The 17,709-nt window shown below is 39.2% G+C and overlaps 1 protein-coding gene across 3 annotated transcripts in view; it reads left to right on the top strand.

Annotated features, from left to right (window-relative positions):
• Rapgef5 (Rap guanine nucleotide exchange factor 5) overlaps window positions 1-17,709 on the top strand; it is a 230,673-nt gene that overhangs the window by 190,925 nt on the left and 22,039 nt on the right. For all 3 annotated transcript variants that reach the window (XM_047562082.1, XM_047562081.1, XM_047562083.1), the window contains 6 exons: window positions 835-865; window positions 2,061-2,139; window positions 4,334-4,483; window positions 8,653-8,750; window positions 12,120-12,242; window positions 13,927-14,105. In XM_047562082.1, the coding sequence (XP_047418038.1) occupies window positions 835-865; window positions 2,061-2,139; window positions 4,334-4,483; window positions 8,653-8,750; window positions 12,120-12,242; window positions 13,927-14,105 (660 nt within the window). The remainder of the gene's footprint in view (window positions 1-834; window positions 866-2,060; window positions 2,140-4,333; window positions 4,484-8,652; window positions 8,751-12,119; window positions 12,243-13,926; window positions 14,106-17,709) is intronic.

The following is a 17,709-nucleotide window of genomic DNA, read 5'->3' as shown; positions in this document are numbered from 1 at the left end:
ATAATCTCTCATGAGAGAGTTGCTCTATGCCATAAGGCAGACCTGTGTACTTGGGAAACTATAATTTATGGTTCAATACATTTAAATATGATAAATACATCAATGAAGTTTAATCTTTTTTCTTCTTCTTCATGGTACTGGGGATTAAACCCAGAGGAACTCTACCACTACACTACATGGAGACAGATTCTCACTAAAGTGTTTAGGACCTCAGTAAATTGCTGAGGCTGGTCTTGAGCTTGTGATCCTCCTGCCTCAGCCTCTGAGTCTCTGGAATTGCAGGCATGCACCACCACACCCACCCGAGGATTTAGTTTCAGTGGACCAAATGAATCCAGTCTCTCCCTTAATTCTTAGCTTTACATTCTGTGGGTAGAAAACATGGTGTGTCTGTGGAATAGCTAGCTTCTTTCCTTCCTGGTTTGTTTGAAATTCAAAACCAATGTCAAGAGTGTCGAACACAGTAAGTTAATAAATACTGTGTTTTATATTTTTATTTTATTTTATTTTATTTTGGAGTACTGGAGATTGAACTCAGGAGCACTTGGTCACTGAGCCACATCCCCAACTGTATTTTGTATTTTATTTAGAGACGGGTCTCACTGAGTTGCTTAGCCTTGCCGTTGCTGAGGCTGGCTTTAAACTCAAGATCCTCCTGTCTCAGCCTCCTGAGCTGCTGGGATTACAGGTGTGCATCACCGTGCCCAACTGTGTTTTATCTTTTTTAAAGAGGAAAATCTTCTGGCCAGTGCCTGAAAAATCAGTCTTCTGTGATAATAACTGCATTATTCTGGATTCAGGACAAAGATTGACTTCTAATCTTTTTCTTTTCAGCACTGTAGATGAATATTCACCACAAAGGAAGGTAGGTAGACCCTTCAGTATTGGAAATGGGGAGATCTGGTTTGGAGACCTTGCCTTGCCTCACTTGGCATTTCTCTCTCTTTTTTTTATTTATTTTTATTTATTTTTCAGTTGATGGTGGTGGTGGAACTGGGGATTGAACCCAGGGCTGCTTTACCACTGAACTATATCACCAATCCTTTTTTTAATTTTTATTTTGAGATAGTCTTATCAAGTTGCAGAGGCTGGTCTTGAACTTGCAATCCTCCTGCCTCAGCCTCCTGAGTTGTTGGAGTTGTAAGTGTGAGCAACCACGACACCACTTGATTTTCTTCATAATTAAAATGAATACTGCTCAGGCATAGCTGGGCAAGGCAGGGAGGCCCAGGGCTGCAGCTTCTCACCCTTTTCTGCTTTGCTGTGGTTTCCCTGTGCTGGTACGGATCTGATTTTAGCCATGAGCCTTTGACTTTATGACATTTTAAATGTTTTGTGATACGTTTGGAGACTCAGAGCTTCTCTGCTGTCCCCAGACTGACAAAAATTTAAATTTTAAAATATTCATGCCCAAAACACCCAGGAGTTAGGAAATCTTATAAGGAAAAGGTTTACATTCTCAGCAGGACAGAAAAGGAGTTAATGGCAACAATATATATGTTCCTATTTAACTTGATGAGGGGGACATACAAAATAAGACCTCAGGGGCAAGTTTTTTAGAAGGTGGAGACTGTAATGTACCTGTTACCTTTAAGACAGTCATTGTGCTACAAGAGAAGTAGGAAACCATCTCCAAGCTGCTTTTGTGAAAAATATAAAAGCCAAAGCTCAGACTGTGATAGCTGTAACTTTGGGTTAGTGTTGAGATAGGAAAAGCAATTGTCTTTCTGGGGAGAAGTTTCTTTGGATGTTTGTAGTAGCAAGAGGTGGAAAATGTGGGAGTATTCTCTAGCTGATTCAAGGAGTAATTACAGGGGCTTTTTGACTGCTCCTGGCCTTGGCCACAGCCCATCCTATCTCAGAATCTCCACCTTCTCGTGTGTCAATTGAGGCAACTCCGAGTGTAGTATTTCTTTAAGATTGGATGGGTGGATTTCATATTAAAAAAAAAAAAAAAAAAAAAAAATTGGCTAGCGCTTTTGGAACATGTTGTAAACAGCTGTGGTTTTCCAAAGGGCAGGAATACATTCATTCATTGTTCTCTTTCTCCCTCTTCACAGAATAAGGCCCTTTTCCACCAATTCAGTCTTAAGGAGAACTGGCTCCAGCATAGAGGAACTGTGACTGAAGCAGAGGAAAGTGAGTCGGATTTTCAGTGAGGGTTTGGGGCGGATACAACTGCAGTTAGTCACCATCGCTCTCCTTCCTGAACACTTCAGCTTACCCTTAACCATCTCTCTGGCCCTCATACCCCTCTGACAAGCCTGTTAGCATCAGATGGGATGATTTCCCTTTTCTTCCTTTAAGCAGTAGTTTTCTTAGATTGTAGGACTGTTCAATGGACCGAGGATATTTTTTTAAATTTGAGAATCGAGGAAAGAAGAATGTGCAAAGAACCTCCTTGCTTTCTTGGGCAGAGTGGCACAATACACTGGAAACTCAGTCTTTTCCTCCCGAAATCTTCTCCCTGGCTCTGTTCATTGCCCAGGACTAACTGGGAAGGCCACCAATGCCAGTGTGCAGGGTTTTGGCTGAGGCAGTCCCTGAAATTTAGGGAAGAAAATCTTGGAGAGCAATGAAAGGAAGGGTGTATGGTGGAAATTCCTTCAAAGCAAAGCAGCGTCAGGCAGCACCTTGCTCCTAGTGTGTCCCCAGCCAGTGCTCATTAGCCAATGGGGGCTCATGACTACAAGGTTCATTCCGTTAGAACCCAGAAACCAAAAAGGCTGATTCTGCTGAAGATTTGATAACAAAATGGTGGCAGTGGTTTCCTCCTGTTGGGAGAAAGATTGAGTCCAATGCCAGGAAACAATGAATTAAAGTGTTCACACTAGTATGACTTTGAGGCTCTCTTTTGACTCATATTTCTTCAAGTGCTGAAATTTGAAGTAGAGACTTTTAATATGTGTTCAGTTTCTTGAATATTTTAAAAACAAAATGTCACAAGTATGCCTCTTCTGTTCTGTGGTGTTTGTGTGTAATGCTGTAGGTAGATGGGTCTGTTGTCTGACATCATCAGCTGCCCCAAGTGAGAGCAAACAAAATTATCTTACCTCATGATGTGTTAATTTCTGAACTCCCTCAACCATTTACCTTCTAATTTAATTGTGTAGCTTTCCAAGCTGAGCTTCAAAAAGTCCAAGTATTTTAAGGCTCCCAGCCTCTTTCTGTTCATTTATTTATAAAGCAAAGTGTAAACTAATACTCCATTTAGTGGTTTGTAAACTGGATATTTGCCTTTCTCAAAAATTGCTTTTTTCTATTAAAGAAGGGAAGCCTTTTTTTCCCCTCACAAGCCTACTGACAAAATATAAAACAACTGTTTATTAGAAGCTATTTTTTAGTGGCACACCCAACCAAACCAAGCAAAATCTGTCAAGTGCTTTCTAGTAATGTGTTTGCTTTAAGGTTCTACACATGTCAACTCATGGTTAGACTTTTGCTTTGTTTGCATTTCTATGAAAGCAGGTCTTGGTTAATTTTTGTGGTGCCATTTAAATTGCATATAAAATTTCTCTTAAGAGCTCCATTCTTTATTTATAGAAGAGCAGAATATCCAATTATATTATTATCTTTCTGTTTATTCTAAAGCAGCTAGTGTTTTATACAGTCAGAGCAGCTGATTTAAGAAGCAGTGTGTTAATGATGTGCATTGCTAATAAAAGTTTCTGCTATTAAATCATAACAAAAAAGAATTTTCCAGGAGCCTTTACCCTGATGGCGATAATGTCCTAGTAATAATTATTAGCACCACAGACAATAAAAGAGGAAATTATAAAGGTGAGAAATGTGACCTCAATTTGGAACTAAACTCATCACTACTTTGATATGGGGGCAAGAGGGTGATTCTTAATGACAGAGAAAGCGGAACACAAAAACCAAGACACATGACAGATTTCTAGATAAGCTTATGAGAATTCTAATAGCAAATGTGCTGTTTTTGATTGATCCACTGAGACTGTTCTGAAATGGAGTGTAAAATAAAAAATTATGAGTTAGATGTTTTAATATGCTGCTTTGGAAGATCTCAGCCATTCTCAATGAAGGGATTCAAAAGTACAGTCCTGTTTAGCACAGATTCCGCTGTATTCTAGTCAGACAGTCTCTACCTCCATGCCAGGAGCACACATTTCTAAGATAGTTTGGGAAGCCTAACTACTATTTATGCCTGTTTACCAACTTTATAACATCAAAGCTTTGTTTGCAGGCATTTACTTACAGGTATATAATCTGGGGCACTCCTATGCTTATACACATGCATACATCTGACTGCATATGCTTTAAAATGAAGAGAACAACAAAGTGAGTTCACAATTTGTTTTGACTTGTGCAGTTTTCTGCCACGTGTACATAACGGAGCACTCCTATGTCAGTGTGAAGGCAAAAGTTTCCAGCACAGCACAAGAGATCCTCAAAGTGGTGGCAGAAAAGATCCAGCATGCAGAAGAGGATCTGGCTCTGGTGGCTATCACGTTCTCTGGGGGTAAATTATTTTCTGTACTCGCATATTAATCTTTCACTGGCTTTCCTCCAAAAGGAGAGAGTTGACATTTTTGTAGGATAAACGCTCAGCTCCTCTCTTCTGGGCCCGCAGCTGGATGACCACAGTAACAATGAGAAGCTGCCTACCAGAGGTGTTTCCATGACAACAGTGGGGTAGCATTAGATGCTGAATTTCCTCCCCAGAACTGAATAGTGAGGCACACCAGTGTTTTGAAATGCATTATAAAGCTTTTCATATTTTGTACTCTAGATAACTCTTCCATTTTCATATTTAAATTAACTTGAGAAATTGCTAAAGGATGAAATTTTTTGAGGGATGAAAAAAAAAAAAAAAGATAGCCTTGAAATAGTCTTATTGCTGGTTGGCAGTTTAATACATAAAGACTCCTGTCAGAAGAAAGGAAACTGCACAATAAGCCAGAGCTCACAGAGCAATGTACCTTAGGTGAACCTGGGGAGCGAAGGCCTAGTTACAGCTTCGCCTTCTGGTGGACTTTATTTATCCACAGAGAATGGTTTATTGTCTGTTTTGAATAAGATCACACAGATTACAAGCTGACATTATTGATCTACTTGGCCTGAACAGACCCCATCGTTTTCATGGGGGTCTGTCAGATCTCAGTGTCGTTGGCCTCCTTTTTGGCTTACTATCTTTATTTAATATCTCATTAACCCTGGGAAAAATACAAAGAAAGTGACTGAGCATCAGAAGTTGAAAAATGGGAGTACTCTGTGAATTCATCAACCAGAGATGGGCAGGTGGGGGAGGGGAGCAGATAGACCACATTCCTGTTTTCCTTTGTTGTATAGGAAGAGGTGAACCCGAGAATATACGTGACATGACACTAGTTAAAGCATCATGTAACAGATTTGGCTCCTATTGCTTTGAGGCTTACAGGCAGGTCAAATGGTCCTACACACTAGTCCATTACACCTCATACATGGCATTTCTCTTTAGACCTAATGAAAGAGAGTCTCCCCTCTCCAGAACTCTCATTGTACAGCCTATCAAAGCATGATCAAGGACTAGAAGGTAGCTCAGTGGTAGAGCACATGCTTCACATATGTGAGGCTCTGGTTTCAATTCCCAGCACCTGTCCCTGCAAAAAAAAAAAAAAAAAAAAAAATTATCTAGTGGGGAAAACAAGCAAACCATGTAGATACAATGTATTTTAATCAAGGAGTGGTTATTTTATTTTATTTTATTTTTTGGTACTGGATATTGAACCCAAGGGCACTTTCCAACTAAGCCACATCCCCAGTCCTTTTTATTTTCTGTTTTGAGACAGGGTCTTGCTAAGTTGCTGATGCTGGCCTTGAACTTGTAATCCTCCTACCTCAGCCTCCTGAGTTAGTGGGATGATAGGCATATACCACTGCACCCAGCAGAAGTGGTTGAATTTTTAATAATATGGTTTAGATAAGTATGATAAATGTATATTGTATTTAATTTTAAAGTGACCAAAAATCTTAAATGATTTTAAACAGTATTGAGCTTTATCAAAACCAATGTTTGCTGCTCAAGATGCAGCCACTGCAGGAAGTGATCTTTAGGTCCCTGTTATGACCAAAGGTGCTAGAGAAGGAAGGAGCTTCCGTAAACCTTGCAATACATTTGCCAGTGGCCCTGGGCTGACTTCAAGCCTGCAGAATCTGGCAACTAATGAGTGGCTCTTTTACTACCCAATATCTATTTGATGGCCGTGAAGTATCATTTTCATACTCTATTAAATTAGATTCATCAGGATGTGCAATGAGTTCTAATGGGGTCCATTGCTAATCATCAGTAGAAATGTCAGCTTATCTCTGGAATTATCCCACAGATTTGAAAATGTGCCACCATTTCCCATCTGTTAGGGTTTTTGTTTGTTTGTTTGTTTGTTTTTAAATATGTAAAAAACCTTTCTGGCCAGGCACAGTGGCTCATGCCTATAATCCTAGCAACCTGGGAGGCTGAGGCAGGAGGATTACAAACTTGAGGTCAGCCTGGGCAATTTAGCAAGATTCTTTCTCAAAATAGAAATTTAAAAAAATTAGGGCTAGGGGTTTAGTTCAGTGGTAGATCTCCTTGGGTTCAATCTCCAGTAATCCACCTCCACCCAGAAAGTACCTTTCTGCCTGCATCTTATTACCTTCCCAAACAATCATGTTTTTGTTATTGTTTTTTTGATTTGGGGGGAGTGCTTTGTTTCTTACAGTACTGGGAATTGAACCCAGGAGTGCTCTACCACTGTCCTATACCCTCAGCCCTTTATATTTATAATTTTAAGACAAGGTCACACTGAGTTTCCCAAGCTGGCCTTGAATTCGCGATCCTCTTGCCCTCAGCCTCCTGAGTTGCTGGGTTTACAGGTGTACATGCCACCCAGCCTGGCAACAATAATGTTTTAAATAGAAAAAAAAAAGTTTAACGTATTTATTGCTCTTTTTGCATAATTTTTCACAAATAATGTTTTAATGCTACTTCCAGATGAAATGACAATGAGATCTGTTTTTGTCTTATCAAGAAAAAAAGTTTTGAAATGTTGGAGGTTTGTAGATTTTTCTAAAAGAAAAAGTACTATTCTTTTTTTAAAAAAGTACTATTCTTTAGTAGGTATCTAGCTGTTTTGTACCCAGACTATGGGTGTATATATATGTGTGTGCTAACAGTAACCTACTCACTTATTCAGAGGTTACAGTTCAGTTTTGATCTTTTACAGTATAGCAAAAGACTTGAAAGTTTTTCAGAACCCAGCTGTGTGGGACCATTTACTACCTACATCAACAGCATGACATTATTATACTACTATTGGTCTTTATAATGCTGAACCATTAAGAATATATTATATTAACATTTTGTGCTCTGTATTAAGCAAAAATGTTCAAAACAGAATTTGGCATTTGAGCTGATTATCTAGGAACAGGCATGTGGGATATTGCACTTCCCAGTCAAGCAGGATACCTAGTGCTGTCTTAGGAGAAGTTGGTTGTGTCACACTGGAATACACTTAAGTATTATTCTAGGCTATTCCTGTATGCGTTCTGTAGTTTGGAAGAGGGTAATTTTCTATGAAGAAAGCTATGGTGTTATCAGAGGGCTCCAACTATGGGGTAGAAAAAAAATGTCAAAGGATAGGAATAGTTTGCAAAGAAGGAAATAAAATGGAAAAGGAATATGTGAAAATATTCAACCTCACTAGCAGTTAAGAAACACAAAATAAACTGAAAATCATACTTTTGGTTTTAGCGAAATAGGAAACTTACCAAAAAGTAATAATCAGTGTTGGTCAGTGTGCAAGTTTTAAAATTATCTTTAGGAAAATATACTGTTTTTCTAAACAAAAGAATTGAAAAATAATTTGGCAGTTTGTGTCAATAACTTTAAAAATATTCCTTCCCTTTGACCCCATAATTTCAGTACTGGGAATCTACCTTAAGAAATCATCTATAAGCAGACTGGGATTTATGCTCAAGGATGTTGACTTCAGCAATATCTATTATGGCCACTATGCTAATAGAACCCATTCATCAAGTGCCTATTATATGCCAGACCCTGTGCTAGTACTTACCATGTATCATGTCATTTAATTTATATGACTCCCCAAAAAATAAAAAGGAAACCATTAAATGTTCAACAGTAGAGGAAAGATAAAATGATGGCATAATGGGCTGTTGCATAACCAATTAAACATGACATATATAAATAATTTTGATAAGTGGGTAAGTGCTTATAATAAAATCAGAATATAAAGCCTTAAATGGACCCAATTACAAACCTATATGTGTGGGAATGATTATAAATGCATGTGTATAATAACTGCAAATATGTAAATGAGCATAATTATTTTGGAAAGTCAGGATGATGAGTAAATTTTACTTTGTTCCTTGAGTTGTCCTGTGTTCTAAAGAATGACTAAATATTATAAGGAAGAACTTCAGGAGAGTTCTACTCCATAGCATTCAAGCTGATTAAGGCCTACGCTGAACTGAGCAGTGATATCCATGTTACCTCTGGTGTCATTTTGTAGTGTGTGGAACTGAACTAATTTACTTTAAATCCTAGTTATTACTATACTTTTGAATATTTTTCATGGGCAAGTTTAACTCTTTTTACATGTGTTGTGTAGGCCTGCTTGTGCTTCTAATTACTTTTTTCTTAAAATACAGAAAAACACGAACTTCAGCCAAATGACTTGGCTATCTCCAAATCCCTTGAGGCATCTGGTCGGATCTGTGTCTACCGGAAAGATCTGGCTGACACTTTGGTAAGGACCTGTAGCTCTGTACTTAAAATCTAAATGTCAGACTCAAGGCATATTTCCACATGCTTTGTAATGGAAAAATTATGTATATATATATATATATTCTGTTTCCTCCCCACCAGCTGCCAGAGCATACTGCTTCTGCAGATCAAGGAGAGGCCCACTTTGGTAGCTCTGACCTTCTCTTGCTGCTTTCTGATCCTCCTGAAATAAGGGATTGGAAGCAAGTGACTGCTTCTCCGATGGAATTTCAATTCAGCTTATTCTTTTTTGGGTGGATATGTGGAGATCAAGCTGAGAAACGTTCCCTGGTTGAATTTAGGGGGGAAACAGACTGAATGCTTTGGTTCAGTGCACTTGGTACACTCTGAGAGTGCTCCATTTCCCTGAAGAAAGGGTGGATTATCAGCTCTCCCCGTGTAGGATGGGGTCATAATGATGGACTTCAGACACCACTGAAGAACAGGAGTTTGAAGAAATGTAGAACACACCCTTTCTGTTATTTTCAATTTGAATTTTAAGAACATTTATGCCTAAGTGCATCTTTTTTTGCTGTTGTTGTACCTCAAGATTTCAGTCTCTGGGTTGCTTCTTGAAAGGCAGAACCAGGCTAGATCCATTATCTAGAAAGAGCAGACTCTAACGATGAGATCACAGCTTCTAGAGTCAAGGCCTCTTCTCCTTTCATGGAGTCATCTCTGGGGCCCATCTTTCTGGCTGGCTCCTTTTGCATACCTAATTGAGAAATCTATACCACATGAGTTAACCAAAATTGTTTTAATACATTTTTTTTGTAAAATTATTTGCAGGATATCAAACTAACATAATAATGTTCCTGTCAATTTTTATATTTATTACCCGATAGGTGTATACTGAGTACTTTACATATAGGATCTCATTTAACACACCCAATAACCCTGTAAGGTTCAGAAAGGCTGAGATACTCATTCTAGCTTCCTAAACCACATTAGGGAGAGTACTAGGATTTTTTTCTTTGCCTTCATTTTATTTTGAGACTGGTTCTTGTTAAGAAGGCCAGCCTTGAGCTTGCAATCCTCTTGCCTCTGGCTCCCAAGTAGCTAGAATTATAGGCATGTACCACCATGCCCCAGTGGCAGAGTACTAGGATTTTAAATCCCATTATGTTCGAGTCTAAAGCTCCTGCCCATTCCTTTCACTTATAGATGATGAGGAAGAAAAAGAGTGGGAAGCATTTGCTTTACTTGGACCTTTACTGTTCTGACCTTTAGCAGGTCACAGGTCCCATGTGAAACATGACCAACTGAGTACTGAACACTTTTTTTTTTTAACTGAGCCTTGAACCCAGAGGCACTCTACCATGAGTTATATCCCTAGACCTTTCATTTCTTTTCTTTTTCCTCATTTGAGACGGGTTCTCATTAAGTTGCTAAGGGTCTTGCTAAATTGTTGAGTCTGGACTCAAACTTGTGAGCCTCCTGCCTCTGCCTCCAGAGTTACTAGGATTACAGGCATAAGCCACCAAGCCCAGCTCTGCACAGTATTTTTCGTAAATATTGAGATAGATTAAACCCTTCCCCGTGATCTAACATGTAGCCACTGTGGGGCTCCTTGTAGTGAAGGGACCTGCAATTGAATTGTCTCCCACTCTCAGCCACACAGCCCTCTATGCAGCTCCCCAGAGCTCGAAGCTCCTACTGTTCAGTCTGAGGCATGCCGGTGCTATGTCTCCATGGAATAAGTGGGTACAGTGGAATATGTTCTCAGAGGAGCCAGATTCTATCCTGCCCTCGATTGTCTTCCCCACCAACTTTGGGCACCACTTCACACTTCCCCTTGGGAATCATAGATTTAAATGTTTCGTCAGCAAAGAATTTCAGTTAAAATAGAACATCATAAGGGAAGAATAACACAGGAAACACAAGAATAACCCATGTGAAAATTTTGGAACCCACTAGCACTTTGATTTCATTTTTAGAGAATCTTTTAGAAATTGGGAATTAGAGCCGTGTAGGTGTAGGATAAAGAAATATAAAATGTTCCCTAGACAAGGGAGTGGACAACCCTGAATAACCAACTAGGGGGTCAGTCCCAGGGTAAGGGGCACATTTAGGGAAAAGTTAGACAAAAAGCCAAGTGAACACACCCTTACAACTCCAAATTATTCAGCTGCTATTAGTGTTGCTTCCCTTTGACAATCTGTGGTGAAGTCCGCCTGGTCCCATCCTAGAACCCCTGAGAAACCTTGTCCCCTACCCCAGCACCTCCATACCTGCAAGCGCATTCATATAGTCAGCACTTTCTGAGCTCCTTGGCGTGTCCAGCACTGGGGATACAGAGGCAATTTATACCTGACCTGCTCTGAAGAGGATCAGCGCTCTTCAGAGGGAAATCTCTATGAAGGTCTTGTTATGAGTTGCTTTTTTTAAAATGTTTTTAATTAGGAAACCTTTTCATACATGTAAAACTTCTAAAATGCAAATCATTTATTTTTCAAATTAGAAGTAGGTCTTATTATATGGCATCTGAAACCATCCCTTCTTTCTGCTATGTCACTTATTTTTGCAAAGTCCCTTTCTCTTTAAGTCATTAGCTATTCAAGTCCAACCCCTCGAATGGTGGAAGAATTCCTATTTTAATTAAAAAGTGTCAAATATTTTGGAAAAGTGCCAGATTATTTTTTAATAGCTTTAATAGTGATGATAGATTTAAAGTTGCATTGGCATTTAATTATTTCAGGCCAGATTTTTAAGTTCTGTCACCAGCCTCATAGTGATTAGTCCCCATTTTTGTAGAGAAAGCAGCTAATATTTAAAATAATGAATTACCATGGGATAAAAATGAAATAGCTTTTATTTTTTTTTATTTCATGTTGAATTTTTTTCACTTTCCACGGGCTTTTTAATAAAACTTGTAAATGTGTAGCTGGGATGAGGCTTGTTAAACGTATTTCCTGTAAAAGCCATGTCTATCTTTATTGAAGTGCACTATGACATTTCTTTTGTTTGTTTTTATACTAACTCTCCCGGCACATTAATTCTTACCAGAAGCCAAAGTGATTTCAGGGCTTTTGCTTTCATTATGCTGTCTGCCGGGGCAGTGTTTTATAATCAGATTTGTGGGTGGGTGTGTGCAGACTGGAGGGGGAGGGGGAGGGGGAGGAGGAAGCTAACTAGGTGAAGTATCATTGATCACATTCTACTGGTTTCAAGACCATTTCCTAAATTGGCTATAACTCACTGAAGGTGAACAGACCAGGGAAAAAAATATTAAGCGTACCCAGAAAAGATTACCTTTCTAATCTGGGCTTCTGGTGCCGTTCTATAGGCAGCCATTCACTGTAAAACATGTGGGACTTATTGAGGCTCCTGTTTTGCTTGTCTGTTGGTTTAGAACCCGTTTGCAGAAAATGAGGAATCACAGCAAAGGTCGATGAGGATTTTGGGAATGAACACCTGGGATCTTGCTCTGGAATTAATGAATTTTGATTGGAGTCTGTTCAATTCAATCCACGAGGTAAGTACGGAGTGAAAAGATCAAAACGCTAATGCTATTTTAACTGTGAATTCTTTCTGAAGAGATTTTTTTTTTTTTTTTTGGTATACAGTGGTAGAGTTATACTAGCATAGCATGATCCAAAAGATATTTGGGGACTTAAAATATATTGTAAGTTCGACCGCCCTAGGGAAATCAGATTATGTAATTATGCTTTATTTGCTTCTAGTGCAATTATATGCTTGTGTAAAGTATTAAAAATATGGTGTATTTTTATATTTGTATATACATTAATAATGAGTATATGATTTATGTGTGCATGTATATATACATACATATATGATGCTCTAATGGTATCGAAGAATGATTTTATATTTGATTTTGACTTTTTCATTTTTTTCATGAAGTTTACAGTAATTATATAAAAATCATATTTTTATATGCACACATACATATGTAAAGGATGTGCACATCCATCCTTTTACTTAAAAACATTCCATAAATTTAGACTGTGCTCTAAGACTTCAAATACTTGTTTGCAAATTTTTGATATTTTCCAAACTTTTATGTCCATTACCATCTCTCTGGTGGATAGAGTATAACATTTTTGAATAATCGATTAGGAGCAAAATGCTAAAGACAATTAATGAGTAAATTTGACTGCTGGAAAGGCTCATAGGAATCAGGACATGAAAAATGTTACAGCCCTGTGTGACCATATGTTGGATTTGTTTTGTCACATAATGACATTTTTCATTCCAAAATGGCCTTTCCTTTTGAAGGAGAACCTCACACCCTATTTAAGAACCGTTAAGTTTCATTTTTCTTTTGGATTGTCTGGGTATTTCTTTACATTTTCTCATTTAAAAATTTCAACATTACGATCTGAATTTGAACAAGTAGTGAACTCAGTCAGGCTAAATGACTCTTTAGCAATGTTGGTGGGGTGGGAAGTGTTGCTGCTTATGTAGGGGAGAGTGTGGATTACTTCTGTCAAATGTGCACACACTGTCATTTAAAAACAAATCTCTTCTGTTGCTTTTTGTACAGGCAATATAAATAGTTACTGGTCCTGCTTTAGGACTTGCTCTTAATCTCGATTTTCTTTCTGTTTACATTTTGACAATACCTCATTATCAGTGGTTCTCAAAGAGCAGGTACCCAGACCAGCACCTTCAGAACCACTAGGAAACTAGATAGAGTTGTGCATTTTCAGCCTCTCAAGAGTCCTGCTAAGTCAGAAATCAGGGATGGGCTGTGACAGTCTTAGCTTAGAAGTCCTCCAGGTGGTCCTAACACATTAAAATTTGATGACTGATTTAAAGTCTGATGTGTACCTTAACAAACACTAGTAGTGCTCATGTTTTCACTTGAGTTTTCTACATAAGAAGTTTGGGGGTTCCATTTGATCTGTGATTATAACTTTAGAATATTTTGATTTTTATCATTTTAAGTTATCTTCCTTACAGTCTGAAAAATTTATTTTTGTGCAAGGATTCTAGGTGAGCATTATTGAATGAGGCATCTCTAAAACCAAAGATCAATCACTTTGAATTTAATATACTATTATGTGCTATATTTTCTGTTAATATGTGAATGATATGGGTGTGGATACCTGAAGCAACTCTTAAAAATGAACTATATTTTCTGTCCACTTGTTGTTGTACTAAAAAATAAACCCTGGCGTGGGTACATTTTCTTTCAGCAAGAGCTTATCTACTTCACATTCAGCAGACAGGGAAGTGGGGAGCACACTGTGAACCTCAGCCTCCTTCTCCAGAGATGCAATGAAGTCCAGCTCTGGGTGGCCACAGAGATTCTGCTCTGCAGCCAGCTGGGCAAGCGAGTGCAGCTGGTGAAAAAATTCATCAAAATCGCAGCTCAGTAAGTTTCTGGTGGTGAAAAGTAATATTTTCCTCATCTCCTTGAGAAATTACTGTGGTTTGGGGTTTTTTTAATTTTTTTGTTTTATTTTTTCCTTTTGTGATGATGATAAGAGTTGGGAGATAAAGCATAATATCAGGATAAGTGACCAAATTTTTTTGAGTACTTATGTCTTTGCATTTGAAGTGTTTATATCTTAAAGTAAATATCAAAAATAACAGACTGAAGTGCTGTGTTCCATGCTCAGAACTAATAACAGAACACAACCCTGCAATGTGGTTCAGCAAATGGAGGAAGGTGACGTGAGACGTTTTGAAAATCAGGTGCATTCTGGGATCCTGCCATTGCTTTTTTGATGCATAGAGTATGAACTTCTACAAACTCTTGTTAGAGGCCCTTGACCAGCTGTCCCTACCTTCCCCCTGAACCTCACCCACTAGGTGCACCCTGTGTTGCAGCCACTCTGAATATGTCTCTCATGCACAGTAACCTCCAAGTCTGGATGCATGTTATTGGCTCTGCCAAGAATGGCCACTTCCATCCAGCAAGTTGCTGCTGTTCTTCAAGACCTTGGTCAAACATTACTTCCTCCAGATGACTTTTAGATGCAGAGTCCAAAATTAAAAAAAAAAAAGGAAAACAGTAAATAAATTAAAATAATAAAAATAGATGCTGGGTGCACTAACTCCCCTGGGCACATGCATACGTTTTACCCTTTTCATTCTTTCACTGGACTCTGTTAAGACAAGAACTGTTTCTAATCAGTGATAGTGACTGCCATAAAATGTGGTGCACAGCTGTGACTCAGTAAATGTTAGTTGAATGAAATTTCAATAACTTGTCTCTTCAAGTACAAGATTGGTATCCTCCCTTAAGACTGTTCTTTGGACAGCTCCCCAATAGAAGCAGGCTGCCCAGATCAAAATCTTCCCCAGTTACTTTTGCCTCCTAGGCTTCCCACTTTATTTCTCTTTGTCTTCCAAAGTAGTTTTTATATCACACAATTGTCAAGTACAGTTGTCTCTTTGTGTCCTCAGGGGATTGGTTCTAGGCTTCTGCTCAGGATACCAAAATCAAAGGATGCCCAGATCCCTTATATAAAATGACATAGTGTTTGCCTAGAGCCTACACGCATCCTCCCATACACTTTAAATCCTCTCTAGATTATAATACCTAATGCATTATGAATACTCTGTAAATAACTGTTATCCTGAACTGTTTAGGAAATCATGACAAGAAAAAAAAGCCTATACATGTTCAATGCAAACACAACCATCATGGGCCTAACCACGTAGTACATGAACTGCAACTGGTTGAATCCACAAATGTTGAACCCATAGATTTGGAGGGCGACTGTGCACGTCAAGGCAGCATAGTCAAGGAACTTATCAGTCTTAGGTACAGATCTGTACAAGGTAGCATGGGAAATCAGACTGAGTCTGCCCGATCCTGCCTTCAAGGAGCTTGCAGTCAGCTGGGGATCCTCCTGTAGCTCAACTAGATGCTGTGCAGAATAGAGTTGGAGAATGCCGTGGGGTAAGGTCTGATTCTATAAGGGACTTTAGGGAGGGGAAAGCTCATATCCCAAGGTGTGGAACAAATCAGGAAACAATGGTGAAGAAAGTAGCATTTGAGGACATGCTTGCATTCTGGGTGGAGTTCCATAGGTAAAGATCTAAAGAGCACTCTCCTAGAGCACTCACTGCAGACAGAGGCAGAGTCTGTGGGGAATATCGAGAGGTGTTCGTAAAGAAGCTGTTAGAGATTTATCTGCAGAGGAAAACGTGAGCAAACCCCGAAGGATCCTGCCTTTCAGCTGAATTAAGGAGGCAGAAAGAATCCTTTGAAAGCCTGAGAGCAGGAGACCTATCTGATCAGAATTGCCCTTCAGATAGGCTGGCCTGGTATGCTGTAGGTGAAGAGACCCCAAAGAAGGAGGTTGTGTTTCCCAAGGCAAGAGATCATGGAAGCGCCGACCCAGGTCTGCTGTGACTGGGATAAAAGAGAAAATAATAGGTTGAATCTTGGACTGCTTTTTGCCAAATGCTTTTCTTTCTTTCTTCCTTTCTTTTTTTTTTTTTTAATTCAACCTGTATATTCTAAAATAGATTGGAATTCCTGAAGGTGAGTCTCTTTTAGGTAAAAAGCTTTCTTAGAAATGGCAGTTACATGGAGAAATAGGACATCAATGTTCCAAGGAGTAAAATGACACCCCCAGCTTCATTCCTAGAATAAGATTCTGTCTATCCTCAGGGAAAAGAAATATATTCATATCTTCTCCATATAGCTCCATGCTCCTGAATTATTTATGGTAGTGGTCTCTATCCTGGCCCATGGGATGGAATGCCAACAGAAACGTAAAGTTAAATTCCTTATAATCACACTAGTAGGAACAACCAAGGGAAAACAGTAATTTCCACAATCATGAAGTGTTTTCCCTGCCTAAGGCATCCTATTTACATATTCATGTTTCCCTTCTCAGCATCCCCATCCCCCACCTCTGTGGATTGAGTGGATTTTATTTCCTCCCAAAGACAAAGGAGTGTTTGCTGGGCTGGAATGTTTAGTGTCAGTCTGTTCTTTTCGGGAATGAATGACCCCAGTGGTAACAGGATTCCTGACTGGAATGGTAGCTGATGTTTGCACTGTATCAATTTGTCTTCAGCATAAATTGTATTTACATTAGTTCAATTCTATTTTTTAAACAGATTCAGGTGTCAGCATGTGTTTTTTTTTTGTTTGTTTTGTTTTGTTTTGTTTTTCAATGTTTGCCTATAAAGGAAAAGCTTTATGGACCAGGAAAATTATTTGTGGGGAGCTAACAGATAAAAAGATGTGAATTATATTTAAAATTTTATATGATAAATGATGCTGACCAAAAAACAGGAATAATAAACTTTTTATCATAAAAATAATAAAACTATTTCCCCAAAAGTTCTTGTTTTCAACTTCAGGAAATGCTGTGTAAAAGGCTTGCTGTATGCAGGGCAATCAGATATGGGCAGAATATAAAAAATGGGAACATACTCTAGTGTTAAGAGCCTACTGCCCAGAAGGGATGATATAACCACTGGGGCCTCCATCAGGTGGGAGGGCCTGGAGTGAGAGAGACCCCCCAGCAAGGTGCTTCTGACAGAGGGCTGGAACATTCCTTCTGAAGAGAGCCTCAGCCCAGGGGGCCAGGTATTTCAAAACATCAGATTAGGAGGTGGAGCTAGTTCTTGTCTGTTCTGGTTGGTGTGAGCTTTGAGGGGTGTGAGGAGGCAGAAGGAGTGCAGTGAGTGAATTAATGGCCAAGGAGAGGTGGAGGCACGTTACTGAGGCCTAAGGCAGCAACCATTCTCATATTAATGGAATGTCCCAAGCCAGATCCACCCAGGGGAAAGCTGACAAGGATGCAGGTAAAGGGGTGGTCTGAAATGAGGGCCAGTGCCTCACACCTCTCAGGGACAGCTGACAGCCTAAAGCTGACAGGACTCAGAGGGACAAGCCCTACCAGCGGAGGCTCCAGAGTGAGGTGCCTGATGACGTGTGCCATCCCAGCTATCTTTGACACTGGGTGTGGAGGCAGCAGTGCCTTCCCGGTTCCACTGCTTGTGAGGGT

Source organism: Sciurus carolinensis, chromosome 8, assembly GCF_902686445.1.
Source record: "Sciurus carolinensis chromosome 8, mSciCar1.2, whole genome shotgun sequence".
In the NCBI taxonomy this organism is placed as follows: domain Eukaryota; kingdom Metazoa; phylum Chordata; class Mammalia; order Rodentia; family Sciuridae; genus Sciurus; species Sciurus carolinensis.
The sequence above is the reverse complement of the archived record's forward strand: the minus strand, read 5'-3'. Positions and strand labels throughout refer to the sequence as shown.